This window comes from Quercus suber, unplaced genomic scaffold (assembly GCF_002906115.3).
Source record: "Quercus suber isolate HL8 unplaced genomic scaffold, Cork oak 2.0 scaffold_77, whole genome shotgun sequence".
Classification (NCBI taxonomy): Eukaryota; Viridiplantae; Streptophyta; class Magnoliopsida; order Fagales; family Fagaceae; genus Quercus; species Quercus suber.
The window spans coordinates 201,537-221,357 of record NW_027069542.1 but is presented as its reverse complement, the minus strand read 5'-3'; the positions used below and the strand labels follow the sequence as shown (position 1 = coordinate 221,357).

At 34.3% G+C, this 19,821-nt stretch overlaps 1 protein-coding gene across 1 annotated transcript in view; it reads right to left on the bottom strand.

The window, feature by feature from the left end:
- Positions 1-19,821, bottom strand: part of LOC112019333 (serine/threonine-protein kinase ATM) — a 56,375-nt gene that overhangs the window by 15,862 nt on the left and 20,692 nt on the right. Inside the window, exons 26-51 of the mRNA XM_065773610.1 lie at positions 18,787-18,847; positions 18,002-18,048; positions 17,840-17,903; positions 17,598-17,672; positions 15,559-15,678; positions 15,122-15,307; positions 13,621-13,742; positions 13,463-13,532; positions 13,225-13,352; positions 12,337-12,478; positions 12,106-12,246; positions 11,906-12,004; positions 11,752-11,798; positions 11,282-11,474; positions 10,968-11,189; positions 9,195-9,266; positions 8,695-8,764; positions 7,572-7,689; positions 7,331-7,454; positions 6,573-6,707; positions 2,978-3,088; positions 2,722-2,769; positions 2,503-2,607; positions 2,179-2,265; positions 872-1,189; positions 622-737 (exon numbers count right to left, since the gene is read on the bottom strand). Of these exons, the coding sequence (XP_065629682.1) occupies positions 622-737; positions 872-1,189; positions 2,179-2,265; positions 2,503-2,607; positions 2,722-2,769; positions 2,978-3,088; positions 6,573-6,707; positions 7,331-7,454; positions 7,572-7,689; positions 8,695-8,764; positions 9,195-9,266; positions 10,968-11,189; positions 11,282-11,474; positions 11,752-11,798; positions 11,906-12,004; positions 12,106-12,246; positions 12,337-12,478; positions 13,225-13,352; positions 13,463-13,532; positions 13,621-13,742; positions 15,122-15,307; positions 15,559-15,678; positions 17,598-17,672; positions 17,840-17,903; positions 18,002-18,048; positions 18,787-18,847 (3,021 nt within the window). The remainder of the gene's footprint in view (positions 1-621; positions 738-871; positions 1,190-2,178; positions 2,266-2,502; positions 2,608-2,721; positions 2,770-2,977; positions 3,089-6,572; positions 6,708-7,330; positions 7,455-7,571; positions 7,690-8,694; positions 8,765-9,194; positions 9,267-10,967; positions 11,190-11,281; positions 11,475-11,751; positions 11,799-11,905; positions 12,005-12,105; positions 12,247-12,336; positions 12,479-13,224; positions 13,353-13,462; positions 13,533-13,620; positions 13,743-15,121; positions 15,308-15,558; positions 15,679-17,597; positions 17,673-17,839; positions 17,904-18,001; positions 18,049-18,786; positions 18,848-19,821) is intronic.

Below are 19,821 nucleotides of genomic sequence, written 5' to 3'. Positions count from 1 at the left end.
CATTTCCGAGGTCCAAACTCCAAAGAAAGTAAAATTAAAACGAAAATAAGTCATAGTGAAACGTCATGGTCCACTTCCCACAATTTTAGAGTCTAGATCCTTCAAGATTCCAAAGCTAAATTCAATATACAATGATGGCATAACTGATCCCAACCATTCATTAACCCCCCACATTCACTTTCAGATTACTTCACATGCCACACTCCACCACCATTGCCGGCATTCACTTCATCTACAGACTGCTCCTAAAGTTTCAAAACTCAAATCACTAGAAAAATTGAGAATAAGATCTCCTGAATATGGCAGCCTTGTCGGAGACTAATAAAACATTGAGACAAACAGGATGACAGTTGCGCAGAACAAGATGTCGCGCAGTGGCTCCGTCATGAAATTGCTGGTGACATTGTTGTGGCTTTGAAACTCATTTCATGTCAAACAAATATTTTGGCTGAAACAGCTATAAGAAACCTAAGGGCCAGTATTTTAGGCAAGATGGAACAGGGGGTTACTTGTACTAGTTGGGTGGCCAGTACGAAAAATTCTACCAGTTCCAGCCAGTAAGGTATAAAATTTAGAACTTTACAATAGACTCCTATTAAACAAAAGGCCAAAACAAATTACCTGTGCAAATTTTCATTGAAATGGTCACTTCTTATGTGCCGACTAGAAGATGGAGAATTTGCTCCCACATCAAGTAAAGAGAAATCCCAGTTTCCCGCACGCCACGCAGCCTCATACTACAAACAAAAATGAGGAAAATGGAAATTTTAGAATGAATTTATCCAAATAACTTACTACAACTAGAAAGATGGGTGACATATATTGTTAATCATAACTTTATAACAAGACAAAATAAACAAAGAAGGCAAACCTGCAATTCAGCAAATTCCAGATCATGCTGAAACTGACCCTTCCGAGAAGTCAATCCTTGGCAATATAGGTCCAGCACATGCATACAGCCAATTTGCTGCAAAGATCTAATCAGTCCTTTATAAGGTTTCCTGTGTGTCATCTCATCCTCCAATTTGGATACTGATAGATGATTCGTTGGCTGAGTTTCTTCCGATGACAAATATCTGGAACTATCATCCATTTGTAGTGAGGCATCTGATCGTACTTGCAAGTCATAATATTCAAGGGCCTTGCTCCAGTTCCCCTCGTGCTCAAAGGTAATGATTTGAGAGATCAACTTTTGAAGCCATTACCAAAAGGCCACAAAAGTATAGAAGTGTGAGGATATAATTATGTTGCGAATGTAAATACAAGCTACAAACCAACACAGATATAAAGTCAAACTATTGCAGCAGAAAAAAAGTTACAGACTCAGACTTTCATTACCAGTTTATATTTGGATGATGTTTTGGTCCCTGTCAGCTAAGTTAGATTGAATGACTTCGATCGCACAATGTTTGACCAAATCTACCAATTAAGTGATATATATACACTTTGGCAGTTCAACTCGCTAATTGACAAACCAACTAAATGGAGGATCCAATCAGTGGAAAGGTTTCAAATCCATAAGACAAAGACAATTTTAAATTATCATAAAGTTTTGGCTGGGTGAGAATTAAACGCCACCACATGAAGAGTGGTAGAGTCTGTTACCCAAAAGTAGTTTGAGAATCCAATGAATAGAAACAGCAGGTCAGAATTAACTAGATAAATCAGACTCAAAAACAAGAATGCAATCAATACATCAAAGGGGTGGCCCATAGGTCACTAAAAAGAAATACGGAGTCACATCTGTGTAGACTATTCAGTGTACAGCACCCAGACAGAAGTTCAAACTCCGAACAGCATGATAATATACATACATGCATACACATATACAAAAATAAATAAATAAAGAATCTAACTAGGCATAGTAAACAATACGTCTAAGCAGGGGCCAAAAAAATTACTGATTTGCACCATTTGCCATTTATTTCCATATCAGGGACAGCAAAGGGTTGTACTATTAGACCTTTTCTCCCATTTTCCCCTTATCTCTTTTTTGTTGTGTTTGTCCTCCACCCAGGGTTTTTTTGTTTTTTGGGGGGTGGGGACAGAGAGGTGCACAAAAAATTCCCCTAAGCACAGCACAAAAGGTAGCACTACACAAATAATAAGCAGTAGGGCACAAAAGATGCTGATAATGGGTTGTAAGGACATTTAGAAAGGTAAATAATATAGACTAACCTTGTGTGACTGGATGATCCCATACAAGCTGTCAGGTTCATTGATTTGAGTGACTGCTGAGACTAGTATTTCAACATGAAGTGGTAACTGGTGATCAAGAAGACCCATAAAAACAAAAAAGACTGGAATTATGAGAATCTTCAAGAATGCAAAGGAGCAAAATAGAAATAAGAACAGCTCAAATGTACTTGAAGATTACATGGATACTTGGTGGCCGTCTATTTTTTTACAACAAATTGGACCACAAACATGATCCTGAATAGCAAAAAAAAAAACCTCTATATCCAAAATGGGTATGACGCACAGTATCTCCATGAGACTTACCATTTCATTATGGGAGAAATCTGGGCTCCCCAGTATGAGGCTGTTGAAATGCTCTTCACACCAATACTCAACATACATCATAGAAGTAAAATACGAACCACAAATCTATAAAGTAAACAATCCATGTCACAGAAACTGTCAAATAAATGCTAAAGAAGTAAATGGATTGGGGCAGCAAAATTGAAAACACAAAAATAAGAAGGAAATTTTGATACTCACAACTGCTGATTTAGCTACATGAAGATAATCAATGCAAAGCCAATAAACCTGGGAATAAATGTAACATGTTAGAAAAAAGAAAAATGGAGCAAAAAACTGTCACATTTCATGATCTCCGTAAAAGACTTAATCGCAATTAAATCCAAATTTTCTTTTTTGATAAATAACTAAATCCAATTTTCATGATGTTATAAGCCAAATATTACAACATAATATGAACACAAATTTATAAGTTTTGTGTGCATGTAGATAATACCTTGTCCCATAAAGATGTTGCCATTTCTACCGCACTTGATGTAGCAACTAAATCTTTGGCCTTTACTGTTGTGGAACGGGATTTTGAGCTATAACTTGAAGGCTTTGCAGACTGCAGAACAAAGCAGTATATTATTTTTTGGGAGGGGGCAGTGGGGTCATCAAAAAGAACTCCAAATAAACCATGCACTGGCTAAACTAGTGTAATTAACACTCAATGGGAAGATTATCATGACTGACCCAAATGATACAAGCTGAATTCATGAGATTAAAAAAATTTGTTCAGGATTTGTGCACACATCAGTATTTTTTTTTTATTTGAAGTAAAGAGTTTTTGTAGGTAACAGCAGCATCAATATATGTGTTAGAGTTACTTCTGATTATTATTTTTATATTAACATGTCAATAATGTATTCTTATAATCATTCCATAAACCCTATTATAGATATGCAATGAGGTGAAGGAGTGCTTGGAGTAGCTAAACCTTCTCTCTCTCTCTCTCTCTCACACACACATATTTGACAACTGAACTTTGTATCTCATATTTCTCCCTTCCCCTTGTTTGGATGTTTTAAAAATTATATATGGGGAGGGGAATAGATACCCCTCCCCTTTGTTTGGATGTTTTGAAAAGTAAAATGGGAAGGAGAAGAAATGATAACACATCATATAAATTGACAATTACACCATGCTCTTTTTTAATTTAAAGAAACAAATATAAATTGACATCATAAAGGTAAATAGAAAAATTTTAATACAAGTAGAATCTCTCCCAATACAAGAGAATTAAAAATGAGGGGTTCGGGCGTATCTTATCCCTCCGAATCCACTCCCAAAAACAAAAACAAAAAAAAAACAAAAAAATCCAAACAGGGTCAATCAAAGACTCCCCATCCCCTTCTCTCTACTCCCCACCCCTCACCCTCCATCCAAACACACTATTAGGTGATAATCTCTCAAATCATTAGCTTGTAACTCCTTTCTGCCATTGCCTTTCAAGCTAGGCATGTTTGGTCTATATTCTCCACCTTGAGGTGAGTGTTAAAGAGTTGATTCTTGCAATTTTTTTATATTAGCATGTTAATAAGGGTTGTTAGAATTATGGTTAAATGATTAAATTCACTATTTCTTAACAGCTTAAACTTTTGAGAGAATTGGTAATTTAACATGGCACCAGAGCAGAAGATCCTAAGTTCAATCCCTATCTTCACTCTTCACTCTACCTCCCATTTAAAACGTTATAAAAATCCCACATGTTGAGCCCAACTTATTGAGGGGGAGTTTAGGCCCACAAGTGAGAGAGTATCATAATTATGGTTAACTGATTAAATTCACAATTTTCTAACATCTTAAACTTTTGGGAGAATCAGTAATTTAACAAGGGTATTCTTGTAATCATGTCATAAACCTAAATATAAATATGTGCTAAGGTGAAGGGTTGATTGGAGTAGCCTGAATCTTTTCTCAAATCTCTCCCTATCTCCATTCTTCTTTCTTTTTCTCTTTTTTACCTGTAATATCTCACATTTCACAACTCAACCATATGAGTTGAATATAATTGGAGAAACTTAAGGAGTCTCATATACCAACATTTAAAGCAATCTATAAAGCACAGACATGCCAAAATAAGAAAGTGTCGGCGTCCAACATGAGTCCGACACAGCCACGACTACATGTTGAAGGGAATGGACTCTAATTCCCAAAACCTATGAGAAGCAAAAATAGAGAACGCAAAGAACAATCACACAAGACAAAGATTTACATGGTCCACCACTAGGGCTACATCCACGAGTTGCAGCGATTTTCATTATGTCAAGAGAGAATAATACAAAGGCAGCTTACAAAACATCAAACCCTAATTCTGAAGCGACAATATATATAAGCCAAAGAACGAGCCTCCACTTCATGGACTAAGTCTCATAAAAAACACTTTTAAAATCATAAAGTTTCCAAGTCAAGTCTGGTCAAAACCGGATTGAACACAAACCAGGCTTAACATAGCCTAACACATGCATCTCCCATGAGCATCTCTTTTTTTGAAGCAAAAAAAAATTCTTTTTTTAATGTGGACACTTTCGTAACACAAATGGGAAACGCTTACAACACAAATTGGATGTTGTTAAAGATGAGAATAAAAGCCGAAGCAAGAAAGAGAGAAGAACACAAGAGATTACTTGGTACATCCACGAAATAAAGTCCTAGCGGCTACATCTTTACTGTACACTCAAGTCATCAATTACAGTAAAAACCCTTAATACGGTATATATAGAGACTAGAAGCTAGGGTTAGCACAACATGGGCTTACAACATAATTGGACCTCTTGGGCCATTACATCAACATAAATCCAATACTTTAACAAATGAAACAATGCAAAAAAAAGGGGGAAGAAAAAGGCCAGATTTGGCGACAGGTTTGCTAACCTAGCACCACCTCCATCATCTATTGAGGATTTTAGCACAAGCCTCTCTCTCTCTCTCTCTCGACCAACCTTAGATCAACCAATACCAACAATCCATCACAGCCTAACCCACCTCTTTGGGGACCAGTGACCCACAGTTAATTTTTGGACTTTCCCACTCTTACTCACACTCCTCCATTATCTTTTCTCAGACTAAGCTGTTTTTTTTTTTTGTTTTCAAAGGTGGATGACTAGTTGCCAGTAGTGACTTGTGAGAGGAGAGACTTTATTTGGTTTGGACTTTTTCATTAAAATTGTTTTGGAACTATTGTGGTAATAAATTTTGTTTTTGTTTTTTTTTTTTTTTTTTTTTTTGGTTTTAAAATTATGATAGAGATTTGGTTTGGTTATGATTGGGTAATTACTTTTTTTTTTTTTTTTTATTTGAACTCTTGTTTTGTACTTTAAACAACATTTTATGGGTATCATTGTACTTCTTTGGTATTATTACTACTTTTAAATTAATTTTAGATAGTTTTACAAATATTTTGCTTAAAAATAAATATTAATTAATTAATTTCCGTTTCCTAGTTTTTTAGTGTTCAAAACATCAGTCTATCAAGCACAAAAATACAGATTAAACTCTTGAAAGAAAACACATTGTGAATGCGTTTATATCCATGTGTGTGCATGTGTGTAAGACAAAGAAAATATGACTGGCTCACCCCTCCTAACACCCCACTTGGCTGAATGAGCACGAAGTAATGACCCATAGAAACTTTGACAGCTTATGATTGACGGAATTAATTTGTTTGTCTTATGACAATTAATTTATACAAAACCAAATAAGCAAAGCCTCATCCCGTCAAAAGCAATGTAAAGACCAAAATCAGGAAACTTTGTCCCAACTTTATCTATACTTATTTTCCTCAAAACTCTTTCTCAACAATCATAGCATCAACAAAATAAAAAACCTCTTCTGAATTATCTTTTTCCTTCATATATTTCTGATAACCCAAAGCAAATTTAATAAATAAAGCTATATATATTTAGCACAAACAAATGCACCACAAAGTCATGAATTAAGTGGGAATTGATGGATGTAGTCTTAGAGGACAATATTTTATTTATTTACTGAATTTAAAATTTAACAATCTCAGAAAATCTAAGAACTCAAGGATAGTTTAACAAATTCACCTTAGAACTTTCCCTCTTTGATGGCAGAGAAGAACTTTCCATGACATGACATAATCGGAGTTCATTAAGGGCATTCAAGAAAACTTGAATTGATTTGATCAACTTATTAGACTCTGTGAATATATGTTCCTGCAACTGCAAGTGAAACCAAGTTAAAAAGCAACTTTGTGAGAGCAACAATGCAAAAGATATAGCAGAATGGCACATCAGACAATAATTACGTTAAGCTTAATTGTAATGATGCTGATGCACATTTGTCAGTGAACAACTCAACCACAAAGCCAATACCCAGCTACTTGCAAACAGTTACAAGGGCCAGTACAACCTAGTGCAATGTACCTTTGTTTCTCATGCATAAAGTGTTTGCATATTGTCCTCAAATGGTTCCACATCCAATATACAAGGATTATGTTAAATTCTTAATCTTTTATCTCCCTTTGGATATCACTTGTCCTTGTCAAAATCCTCCTTTCAGAATGTCTGCTGCTTCACAAAGCAGTTGGAATTATAGAGCATGGTTGACCTTACACTCACCTCATGATATCTTCCCATTTTATTTGAGAACAAGAAAAGGCATAGCCCACAAACAAGAAACAAGTGACACAATTCTTTCCACAGACACTCCCTCTGAGTTATTGCCTCCCAAAGAGTGATCGGTTTTAAACAGAAAATGTCTAAATATTCTACTGATTTTAAAAGTAAAATAAACTTCAAAAACTTATAACTAGAAACCAATCAAAAGAGCTCAAGAATACAACCTGCAAGGAGATAGTTTTGTGAAGACCAGCTTCCAAATCTTTCCTACCAGCCAGATTGACAATAACACTTGGTAATAGAAGCTCAGCAACCTCAGCTTTCAACAACACAATTTCCTGACATAATCTGCATACAAAAATTGAACCTAATTAACCAAAATATGAGGCAACCATAATGAATACCAGTAAACAGAATTTGGTTTAGGAACTCTCACGATATCTCTAGGAAGTACAAATACAATACCTTAGAATCACATCATTGCAATATCCAATTAGTGCGTACACAAGTGGACAAATCCACATCTCGAAGGTTTTACCCTGTGTCACCCATACAGTAGATTTCTCCAACAAAATTGCTTCAGCTGATAATATAAATACAATCATAATAGTGAATATTCAATGCACTAATCATCAAATAAAGAAAAGCCAAAAAAAGAGGAAGGGGAGATCTATACTCCAGAGGATAAACTAAAATGTACCAAGGAAATAAAATCAGAATGTGAATTATACCAAACTGAAGGCATAAATTAGCCTAGTTCCATTTTTTTTATTCAGATGATAGTTGTGAAATACTGAGGCACTTACAGTTCCAATAAAAAAAGATGGCAGAATTATGATAATTAAAGAAGGGCCTGCAAAGCTGGGCTTCTTTGGGCTACATGATTAATAAATACAAGATAGTTATCATCCTTACTCAAACACTTGTTGGATGACATTATATCCATTCCAAATTGATAATCCTGAACATCACTTGTCAAATATTATATTTAGATCTCTTCAAATCCTTTTTACTTCGTTGTCACCAGAGACATGGTTATGCAACAATTTGTCGTGTAATTTTAAAGGCTACTCCTACATATGGAGGACTCCACATATACATAGTACATATGAAATGTGTGTATTTTGATAGGAAAATACAGGTAATGCAAGTTTAAAACCAACGATTCAAGGCCAAAATAAAGGATCAAAGAACAATCATTTTCTGTAGTCTCAATAAAGAGACCATAAGAGGAATTAAAATACAGTAGAAAGGAGATGGACAAAAAAGAGGAGTGAAGACAGAGAAGAAAACTTCTAATAAGTTTCTAAGGGGCGGAGGGTGTAACAGAGGTTCACTGGAAAATATAAAGCACATGGTTAACAGGCTATTGAAAAGAAACAACCAAAAAGCAACTGAAAAAAGAATCATTCATCCACCTATCCTAAGAGAAAGAAGAATGTTCACTATAATGAGTGAGTAAGAGCTGACAACACCATGTAATTACACATTAAAAAAATTACCAAAAACACTTCCATAAGGAAAAAGCATCGCATGCAAAAAATCACATCAGAAATACAAATAAACTTCAAAAAATAGCAGTGTGTACCTTTGAACTTCCTTTCCAGATCCAAAAGGAACTTTTCCACTAGATCGATGTTTATTCCTTTTGAGTGAACCTGCAAGACGAACAAATATACATGAATTTTCAATTTTCACAAAATGTTGAAAGTAAAAGTTAATTTGCACACTAGGTTCCAAAATGGTTGAATCATCATCTTTTGGTTTTCCTCTGTAATCAAAATAACATTTCACAAAAATCTCATACAAATTTGATTCCAAACCCCACCACATTGCATCTAATTCCTAACCACTGAAAGTCCCTTAAAATAACTTTGACTCATCATTAACGTGGAAAATTCAATATGAATCAGTGATAAAAGTAGTGATGCTGAGGAAGCTGTTACTGATACCCTAACAATAACATTTGAAGCCTTTAAGCCAAAACAAGAACCTTTTTACCATATTGCCAAAAAGATTTTATAGCATTTTATGGCTTGAAAAAAAATATTATTAAAAAATAGAAATTTAAAATAGAAGAATACTTGCCTCAATAAGAGACCTCTCATAAGAATCAAATGACATTAAAGCTCTTTGACCACTTTCAGTTGAAAGAATTCCCTGGTTTAGGCGAAGAAACAATCATAAACACATAAATACAATACAGTACTAGAAGATAATTCAACAGGAACAAAGTCAATCTTGCAAAATAAACACCTTTATATGAAGCACTGTTAGTAACAAAATAAGATTATGAACAAAAGGCATACATGCAAAGTTAATTCTCAAACAAAACATTATGAACACAGGACCTAAAACTAGATTTCCCACATATACATTCAACTGTCATGAGCTTCAAAATCTAGAAATGGGAAAAAATAACATGACAGCTACCACAAACCTTAAAGAGTATGCAGCAGGAGATCACTTTGTCAAAATCTTAGATCGTCATACAATAGCATGTAGGTAAGTATTTCAACTAAGGGAACCCAACTTTTTTTTCTAAATAATTATGTGGACAATTTAGGGAGAGTGGAATCTGAAAGGAGGAACACTGTTGGATGTGCGGAGTTTTTTCTTTTGTTCTTTGTATGATTAGATGGATATGATGAGCGGTCATTCTTTCTCTTCTCTTATAGAATTTTTAAATCTTTGTACTTTCTGTCGTTTCCTGTCCCTAGTATACTACCTCTGTACATGAAGGCTTGCATGTTGTTTTTCAGTTCTTTTCAATGAAGTTTCATTACTTATCAAAAAAAATTTACTATTTTCTAGTCTTTCTCATAACTATTCCAAATTTTTAAACAATAATGATATAATTGAAAATCATATCATGCCTCAATGCAGTCCTAAAGGCATATCCTTGCCAGAAATTTCTTCAACTTTTTTAGAATAACTTATGTACTCTGCCTTATTCCCATCCTGATAAGCTCTCTGATACTTTCCATGAATCTCCAAGTCCTTGCATTTCATTTCCCCCAATCTACATCCCTCAATTATTACTCTCATCAACATTGTAACACTCTAATCTAAACTTTTCCAATGAGTTTTTCTGTTGACAATTTTCATCTATAATTAATCAATTGATCAACTACAAACAATCTGTTAGCTTTTACAATGTTCCTTATGTTAAGAAAGTGGATGATGAACTAAAACTCCATTGGTCTGCACATTTTACAATGATTTACAATTACAGATCTCTTTGTAGTTGTTTTGTCTTGTAGCCCTTCAACAACTCTAGTCTTAATGGCTAACATTTTGACTATGCATTTAAGAGTAGTAACCATATTTTAAACCTTTCCATTTCCATCATCACTTTTCTTAAACCAAATAATATCTGCAAAAGATAAAGAATAGACACCAAGAGTCATAAAAATATATTAATCATAAGGTGCAGGCTAACTTGCCAGACATCCCACCTTCACCTGGGATTGGTTGTCCCATTAAGGATCAAGTTACACCCTGTAGAACATTTAGTTATTTTTACATCCAAAAATGACTTCCTGTGCAAAACAAATACCGCAAAACCCTCCAGTCAAACTTATATCCTCACCATCCTCTCTTGCTCCATGTACCAAGACAACAGAGGAAAAAGGACCGTCTCGTCTTAAAAATTTTGAAACTAAATTTCATTGAGATTTAAATAAACAAACATGATTTTGTTAATCAAATAGCTAATGAAGATATTATTTTATACCTTACCACAAGCCCTCAAAATAATAAGTTAAAAACTCCTCCCCCCCCCCCCCCCCCCCAGGGGGGGGTGGAAGGCAGGGAAGCAAACATAGCGCACAAAACTATGTAGTTACGTCTATCACTCACCCGAAGAGCTTGTGATGTCATATCAATTATTTTAACAGAATCATCCATCAGGTACTTTTTCAGAAGTTTCAAAATAGCCATTAAAAGTTCATCAGATATGCCAGTAACCATGTGAAAGTTGATTTCTGTAGCAGTGTCATGATTAATTGGTTGGCAAACATGAATGTGACTAGAATATCCAGGCAAATGGAAAACAACACAATGTGGGTCCCCAATACCAACCTGCAGTCACAATCAACAGAGATTATGTCACAAGCCCAATTACATGAACCTGTAATAAAAAAATATGAAGTGAAACTATCTAATAATGATACCCTAGAAATGAAATCTGACGCCAATGCTCTAACACTATCAGCATCATCTGAACCACACATACGGACAAGAGTCCAGACTGCATGCACTATCTCATTGTCACCATTCCAATATCTATCTGTCACAAGATCTTCTGAATTCTTTCCACTCTGACAAGTTTCACCCATGAGTAACTTCTTGTGCAGTGCTTGGAGACTGCAAGAATATACCAAGTTTATAAAGGATCTCACAAGCCGTCTAAGATCACAAGTTTTCAATTAACAGAACTAGAACATTGCAAATTGAATAATTTAATAATAGGCAATCAAACCAACTTTCTATTACATCAAAAGTTGATACTCTTCACCAAAAAAGAAAGTTAATACTATGCAATTCTATTCCTTATTTTGAACATTTAAAGCAATATCATTTTATAACTTCAGATTTGATGTACTTCATTAGTACAGACAATAATGGTAAATAGGAAAATCACCTCCACAAAAGTAACCTCGGTGGAAGATAGGAAGATCTCTTCACGAACTGAAAATGGGACCAGTAAAAGGGGAAAAAAAGTGAAAACAAGGTGTGAACAATATCTAATTACTTGAACACCAATGTAAACCTTTTAAAAGCTGAACACATTCTACCTTCAATAAGTGGTCTCTTGGAGAGTAGGCACGGCATAATTCCTGATGGAACTTTCGTATTTTATCAAAGATATCTATTTCAGGGAATGGTTCCAATTCCTGCCGTAAAGATATCTTTGTCAATTTTCAGACAATATTTCAACTAAATTGAGTTCAAGGCTTAATTACAAATGAAATAAATCTGCTTCTAAAAACCTTACTCTGATGTAATCATAAAAGGCTGGATCAGAATCCACAGTTAGCTGGAGTAACAAAGATAAAACTTGAGACAATATAGTTCCAGAATCCTCCCCATTAGCTTCTGATGGAATGCAACAAGCCACCAACTTTGACACCAAAAACTGCAACACACAATCAGAGGAGAGCAGTAACTTTTGACTGAGAAAAAGGGCAAACTACTAAAGAGCTTATGATCAATATGTGACATATACCTGAAGTTGTTCACCCAGTACACTGATCATTTCCTCGGATGGGTTACTTTTAAAAGTCCTCAGCAATGCGGAAATGATACCACAGCATTGGTCTTGTAAAGCATGAGAACTAATGAATTGCCCAATTAAGTTGAAAAGATAACTGCATAAATTCAACATTAGAAAATCTAAATGAGAAGTCATATTGACTGCAATGTGACATAATTGAACAAAATTAGCACTGTATAACATGAAAATTAATTAATAGCCCAATTTTCAAACAACAACACTCTAAAAATTCACAGCATTAAGTGAAAATATAATATCCACCAATCATAAAGAAAAAAATAGTGAAGCTCTCCCTGGCCTAGAAAATCCAAAATATTTTTATGCCAACCAGAAAGCAACCATCACAAATTACATTAAGAACATCCAGCAAGTGATCATCCTCTTGACCTTTTCTAATTAATCGTAGAAGCTAAATCCAAAGAAGGAATTTAATTCTTTCTCCCACAAGGTGAAGTCTAATACCCTCACTAATAATTGAAACTTGGAGAACAACTTCCAAAAAAAAGAAAGGTGGGGGGGGGGGGACAAAGTAATTATAAAACATAGATAAGAAAGAAGACAGAAGAAAAGACAACAAAAGTGGCTGCAAGCTGACTTCAAATCTACTTGAACAGAGCTAGTAAAATAAAATCTTTTGAAGCCTAAATCCAAACCTCTAGGCCCCACAACATCTGAGAAGACTTTATGAAAGGGGGTTTTAAACATATGAGGCCTTAAACAACAGCTCCTCTTCCTGTGCACCTCAACCACATCTTAACAGACCAAAAAAGATACTAATGGGCAAATTCTAAGTACTTCACATTAACAACTAAAACATAAAGCTTTTCAATGTAAACTCACTTGGAAGTACTTGAAACAGCAGCTCTGTGCCCGAGAATATTTATAAGAACCTCAATTCCAGCCAACCGATGACATTTATGCCTATGATGAACAGCTGCTGCTATTTTATAATGCATTTCTACTATAAACTGCACAATGCAAGGAAACTCTAAGAAATAAGAAAGAGACCTGGAATTTGCACGAAAAATTTCAGAAACACAGAAACAGAAAAGCATATTAGATGAAAATGCAACATCACCATGAAAACTCTATCTGGGCGAAAAATGTTAATCTTATCGACAACACCAGCAGTTATAGGATTGTCCTCCCTGCATGAGTCCAGTAAGAACAATTATGAATATAAGGCTCCACAAAGGAACACAGAGAAAAATCAAAGAGTGTAGAAAGGCAATGCACATTTCCAAAAAACCATCAACAACTGTTTGAACCGCATGCACAATTGCATCCTTGGAAAATAAAGGGACCGGAGGATCTGATGCACAAGAGGCTAGAGACAGAATGTGGCTGACAATAGATACCTACAAATATTAAGAAGCCAGACAACAAATTATAACTAAAGAATCTTTAAAAAATTCACTCAGTCCTGACTAACAAGAAATATAAATTAGTTTTTTATCAACTATAATATAGATCAGAACAAATCAGCAATTGCATAAAAAACCTCTCATGGAGAGATGCACATGGAAATTAGTGATGATGTAACATTGGGCTGGATGGAGAAGAATTTTCCATTGTCAATGCCCTAAACTAGCTCATAAACCCTGCTAAGTTTAAGAAGTCCTTTTAATCCAATAAGAGTCCGTGGAAGTCAGCTGATATATAGTAGATTATTGTTTTGACCATTTATGTCTTTTCAGGATTTTTAATTAAGGTTTTAATGTAGGGCCAGATTTAATCAATGGTGGGGCCAGAGTTTTTTTTCTTAGGGTTTTCTTTAGCATTACAAAAAAAAAAAAAAAATGCAATTCTAATAAATAACCTTCAACAACAATAACCAAGCCTTAGTCCAGACACTTTGGGCCCAAACATGGATCCTCAACTAAGGGTTGGCCGCATGTATTCTTTTCCACCATTCCATTCAATCCAAAGTCTTACTCTATGTTACTTCCTTAATTGACACATCCTTTTTGTACTACTTCTATTAATGTTATTTTTGTTCTTCCTCGACCTTTTTTCATTCCATTAACTTGAATCAATTCACTTTTTCTGGCTAGTGCATTAATTGCTATTCTCTAGATATGACCAAACCATCTCAAAAGTTTAAACTAGAAGTTACCTTGATCTTTAAAAGAATTTCCTCATTTTGATAGGAAATGGTAAAATTCAGCTTGTTCCAAAAGTTTAAACTAATAGGAAATAGTAAATTTAATCATTTAACTTTTATTCTAATATTATCCCTCACGTGTAGGCCCAAACTCCCTTAATATGAGGGGTCTAGCACATAGAATTTTTAATTTTTTAAATTGGAGATAAAGTGGAGACAAGTTTTCAACTCAAGATCACTTGCTCCAATACCATGATAAACTACCACTTGTCCCAAAAGATTAAGCTGATGGGAAGGGTGAATTTAATCGTTTAACCATTATTCACTCACATTTAAGAATATGCACATTTAACAATAAGGCAAATTAGGAGGAAGACACCCAGCATACTCATCAAACCAAAGATATGATGTATCGGTGACATACATATTTCAATAAAATTTACTCATTACTTATCCAAAAAAAGAAAAAGATTACATAGTTCAAAGAGCATGAGACTATGTGATGTCTTTTAAATTAGACTAATATTTTTATGCATGTCATAGATCTTAAACTTCCTGAATCATTTATATATATATATATATGTATATATATATATAGAGAGAGAGAGAGAGAGATGAAAAGCAGGAGCAAACCATATGTTTCTTTATGAGTTTGTCTCGTTCACTCTCAGATATCTCAGCAAGACGCAAAATTGAACTCTGAAGCACAACTGCTCCCTTTTCCCACCCAGATTTCTTACTGCAATGCAATGCCATACAAATAGCAAAGATTGGCACAAAGTGATTTTTGACCAGAACTGCCAACGGGTGACAAGCAACCTGGTATCAAACAACCATCAGATTCAATGACAAATTTACAAGGAAATATATTTTTAAGAAGACAGATAAAAGAACCAGACACCAGCACAATCAACAAGCAATACACAGAACACAACAGTTATAACTTATATATTTAACAATGACATTCTAGAAACTCAAGTATTCAACAAAGAAACTTGATATCAAGCTGAAATTAGAGGTTCCCATACCCTTGTTATAAAAATGAGATAGATATTAGAATATGCTCATACCTTAGCGACCCAGCTTAGGTTGGAGATATCCCCATGTAGGACCAGAGCTGGAAGAAGCCAATGGCAACAATACTGTATGAAATAACTAGGTTCGGCATCTGAAACAAAAAGTTGACGTATCTACATTGAACAGGTGCAATGTGGTCAGATGGAACACTTATGGACTCCATAACACAAACCAAGAAAAATCCATTAGAAGAATATAAACTTTGTTAGGATCATGGTTAATTGATTTTATTCACCATTTTTTAATAACTTAAGTTTTTGGGACAATTGGTAATTTAACATGGTATTAGAGCAAGAGACCCTAAGTTCAATGCCTGTCTTCACTCAACCTCACATTTAAAATGTTAAAATCCCACATGTTGGACCTCACTTATTAAGGGAGAGTTTGGGCTCACACATGAGGGGAAGTGTTAGAATTATGGTTAAGTGATTAAATTCATCATTTCTTAATAGTTTAAGCTTTTGGGAAAATCAGTAATTTAACACTTTAAATAGTCAACAATAGATTGATAATGTGGAAATTTCAATATAGGTTGGAGTTGAGCTACCAGCATTGCATACGCATAAAGGCACTACACAAGCAACTAAATATTCAAAGCATCAACTTTGTTTTCAACATTAATATAACAAAATAACACATTGGTGGTCAAATAAAAAGGGACTATAGGTTAACACCATTTAGACTTATAAAGTTCACAAATGCATTTCATCAAAAAAAAAAGTTCACAAATGCATTTTCTTATCAGTTTCATGAATCATTTTTAACTAAAATAAATGAAAAATATTGGATTTTTGAAATAGTTCATATCAAAAGGCACCAACTCCAATTAAACCACCAAAATAAGTCAAAAAGGTTACAACACACTACATCAAAAAGCTACCAAAGCATTCAAATAGTGAATTCTCTGAAATTCCCACAACTCCAAATATTTTCCAAGATTTGATTTGGTGTGTGTGTTGAAATTAATTCTTTTTATTTATTTATTGCTAAGCGGTGGCAGGGTCAGAATGTGACATGTTAAAATGCAATACAATGAACAGGAGATGGACATGCCACATCAAAGAATAAAGCACAAGACATAGTTGCAATAAAACAGGCATAAAAATCAATGTAGTTTAGGATAAACTCAAATCAAGAAAATAATCATTGCTTAATCTATTTCTCAAACAGAAGATCAAACACATTGATTAGCTTAAAAATAGAAGCATCCAGTACGGCAGTATATGACTTAAAGAATTAACCTGTAAAGAATTTGGTTCCTGGCAATATAGTATAAAAATGCATACTTAAAACCTTTTTTCCTTTTCTTTTTTTGGTAAAAATACATACTTAAAACATAATATTCAAGTTTCCCGTCAAGCATATATACCAATATCTTTGAATTTTCAAAAGATCCATGCCTTATGGAACAGAAACAACTTGATTACAGGGTAGAAACTATGCGACCCTGAATCATTTCCAGTTCAACAAAATGACAGCTTTTTGAAACACTTGAAACTGAGGTCACCCTACTTTGTATTGGAGAATGTCATGTAAAAATAATGCAAGGAGGAATAGCACAACTTTATTTACAGTTTATAAAGTGGGAAACAACTTAATGTTTCTTTCTAAGGAAGCAAATGCCGTCCTTGTCTGATTCCTAAATCACTATATTAAACCGAAGACACAAATCGGCCCCTAGTAATTTTGTGAGCATAGTGTTTATGTCAACTCCTTTTCCAACATGTTAGGTTGTATGTAAGAAAAGCATCAATTCTAGATGTTCTTTCCTTTGTCTGGTCTAAGAAGACAAAAGGGGAAAGTCGTAAAAGGACAAACTTACAAAAAAAATAAAAAAGCTAGTACAAACTTATAATTTCATTTTTTTAAAGTACTTCAAGACTTTAAATTTCGTCTCCCTATCTCTACAAACTCTGTCCTCAAATTAACTGAGTTGCAACCTATGCCAAATATGATAGCAGTTTCCCTATCTATGTTGGAGAAAACTATATTATCAATGAGGGTTGTTCACACACACTAAGATAAGCATTACCTCCACAAGTGCAACTAAGCTTACACCACAAGCGACCCAGCAAAAGATAATTGATCCCATTAGTTCCTCCAAATACTGCCAAAGAACAAAGGAAATTCAAGAATATCAGAGAAGTACTTCAACTTTCAGGAAATTTAAATCCATTAAGATGAATGTTCTCACAGATCCTTTAAAAAGTAAATAGTTCAATTAGTTTCATGAAATTTTAGACACTACCAAAAGAAGAAAATTATATTCATTACCTTCAACATAGATGTGTACTTAAGCTGTCTGGATAGATTATGAATTACTGCGTTGACCAATTCCCTGAAAAAAAAAATAAAAAATAAAAAGACTGCAAATAATAAGAAACTCACCATTACTAATTGATAATGCAAACCATAGAAATAAGATGAATTTTATACCTCTGACAAGGATCAATAGCAGCAACTGCACACATCATAAATACAGCCTGGATGAACCATCAAGAATCACAAATAAACATAATGAGTTGATATAGATGCATGAATTTGAAATTCCAATAACAAGATTGTAGCAAGTTTTAAACATCCTAGGCATTTTTTATATGCCACACCATGGAAAAGAAACAGATCGGTAAGAAAAAGACTACTTATATGCAAAGTATGTATATGTGAACATGCATTAAGAAATAACCCAATCTTCTACCAGCAAATTGAATACCCTTCAATAGCTGTGATGAAAATTATTATCTAACTCTTGTTAAGGGGAACAAATCAATCAACGCTTGATGTTGTCTTCTTTGCCTCAACATCAAGATGAGATTTGCCAATAAACAAAGATTTCGTGTATAAAGGCAAAAAGGCATTGAAGATTCAGGTTGTAAGATGCTTTTTGAAGATTGACCACTTTACCAAAGGTGAATTGTTTAACAATAATGAATTGGCCTTGTTCAGAATTCAATTCATGCTCATCCATCATGAGAAATTACCTAGTATCCATCCACTTTGATTGCACTAAATCTTAGGTGGAGATCTAGTATCCTTCATTATTGTCGCTCTCAAGGAAGCTAGGCATTACAAGAATGGACATCTTCACCACCATTTCATATTCTTTTTTTTTATTGGTAAATTCAGATATGTAATGAATAAATATGCATATGCATATTAATTTTTCATTTTTCATAATTGGAAAAAAAAAAAATTGGGGGGGGGGGGGGGGGGGGGGNGACCTCCCTTGCTGTAACAAGTTTTTCTTTTGAGGAAACCACCAATGTAACACCAAAGTTCGAACTAGAAGAGAATATTAATAGACGTTAGTATTGAAAATCACTTTTTCAAAATCTAAATATCAATCTCTGTTAACCAAAATAACATTCACATTCATAGAAGAATCTAGTGACAGTAATATATATGGTTGCAACCACATGACAATAAAATATTGACCACAACAAGAATAGGGCTTTATCAGTGCAAAATTCTATTTGATTCTGTTACTTCTCTTATGGTTCAGCACTTCGAGTCTCTAGTGATGCAGGCGGCAAAAGGTTGGTCTTGTTATATTTTTGTGGAATTTTCTTTTAGTATTCAAGGGTCATTTTGGAGCTTTAAGGTTTTCTAGAACGGCTTGTAGTTTCAGACCATTGGGTCATTTTACTTTGGGTTTAGTTATTTTATTGGGCTTTTTTTTTTTCTTTATGGTTTTTAATGGTTAAAAAAAAGATAAATTTACAGCTATAATGGTGTAGAGGTTTGTTTGATGCAATCCTTCCCTAAGCAATGTCAATGACCAAAGGTGTAACGCCTGCAAAAACTAGGTGCAATGTCACTTATCAAAAAAAATATATGCAATGTCTAGATTTATCTTCTTCTTTTTTTATTCCTTTCTCTTTAATTTCCAATAACCTGAAGTCTTGCAACTAGATCATAATTCCACACCCTGAGAACCCTAAAAAGAATAGGATAAAAACCCTTATATAATCCACAAACCTATATCTGCATTACTGAGTTATTGCTAACAACCAACCAGATCTGCTTTTCTTCCTTTTTCACACCTTTTTTGACTGTTGAGCTCCAAAATATACCCAGCTTGTTACTCCCTAATTGAATCTCTATCAACCTATTTTTCCAGCATTACCAACCACAAATCCCTAACCCCAACAACCCTAACTCCCTCAAATACATGCTGCAAAATTAAATCCTCCATCCTTAATTCCTATTTGCGGCCCCATGAAACCCTTCATAATTTAATATTTCCAAGTGCATTT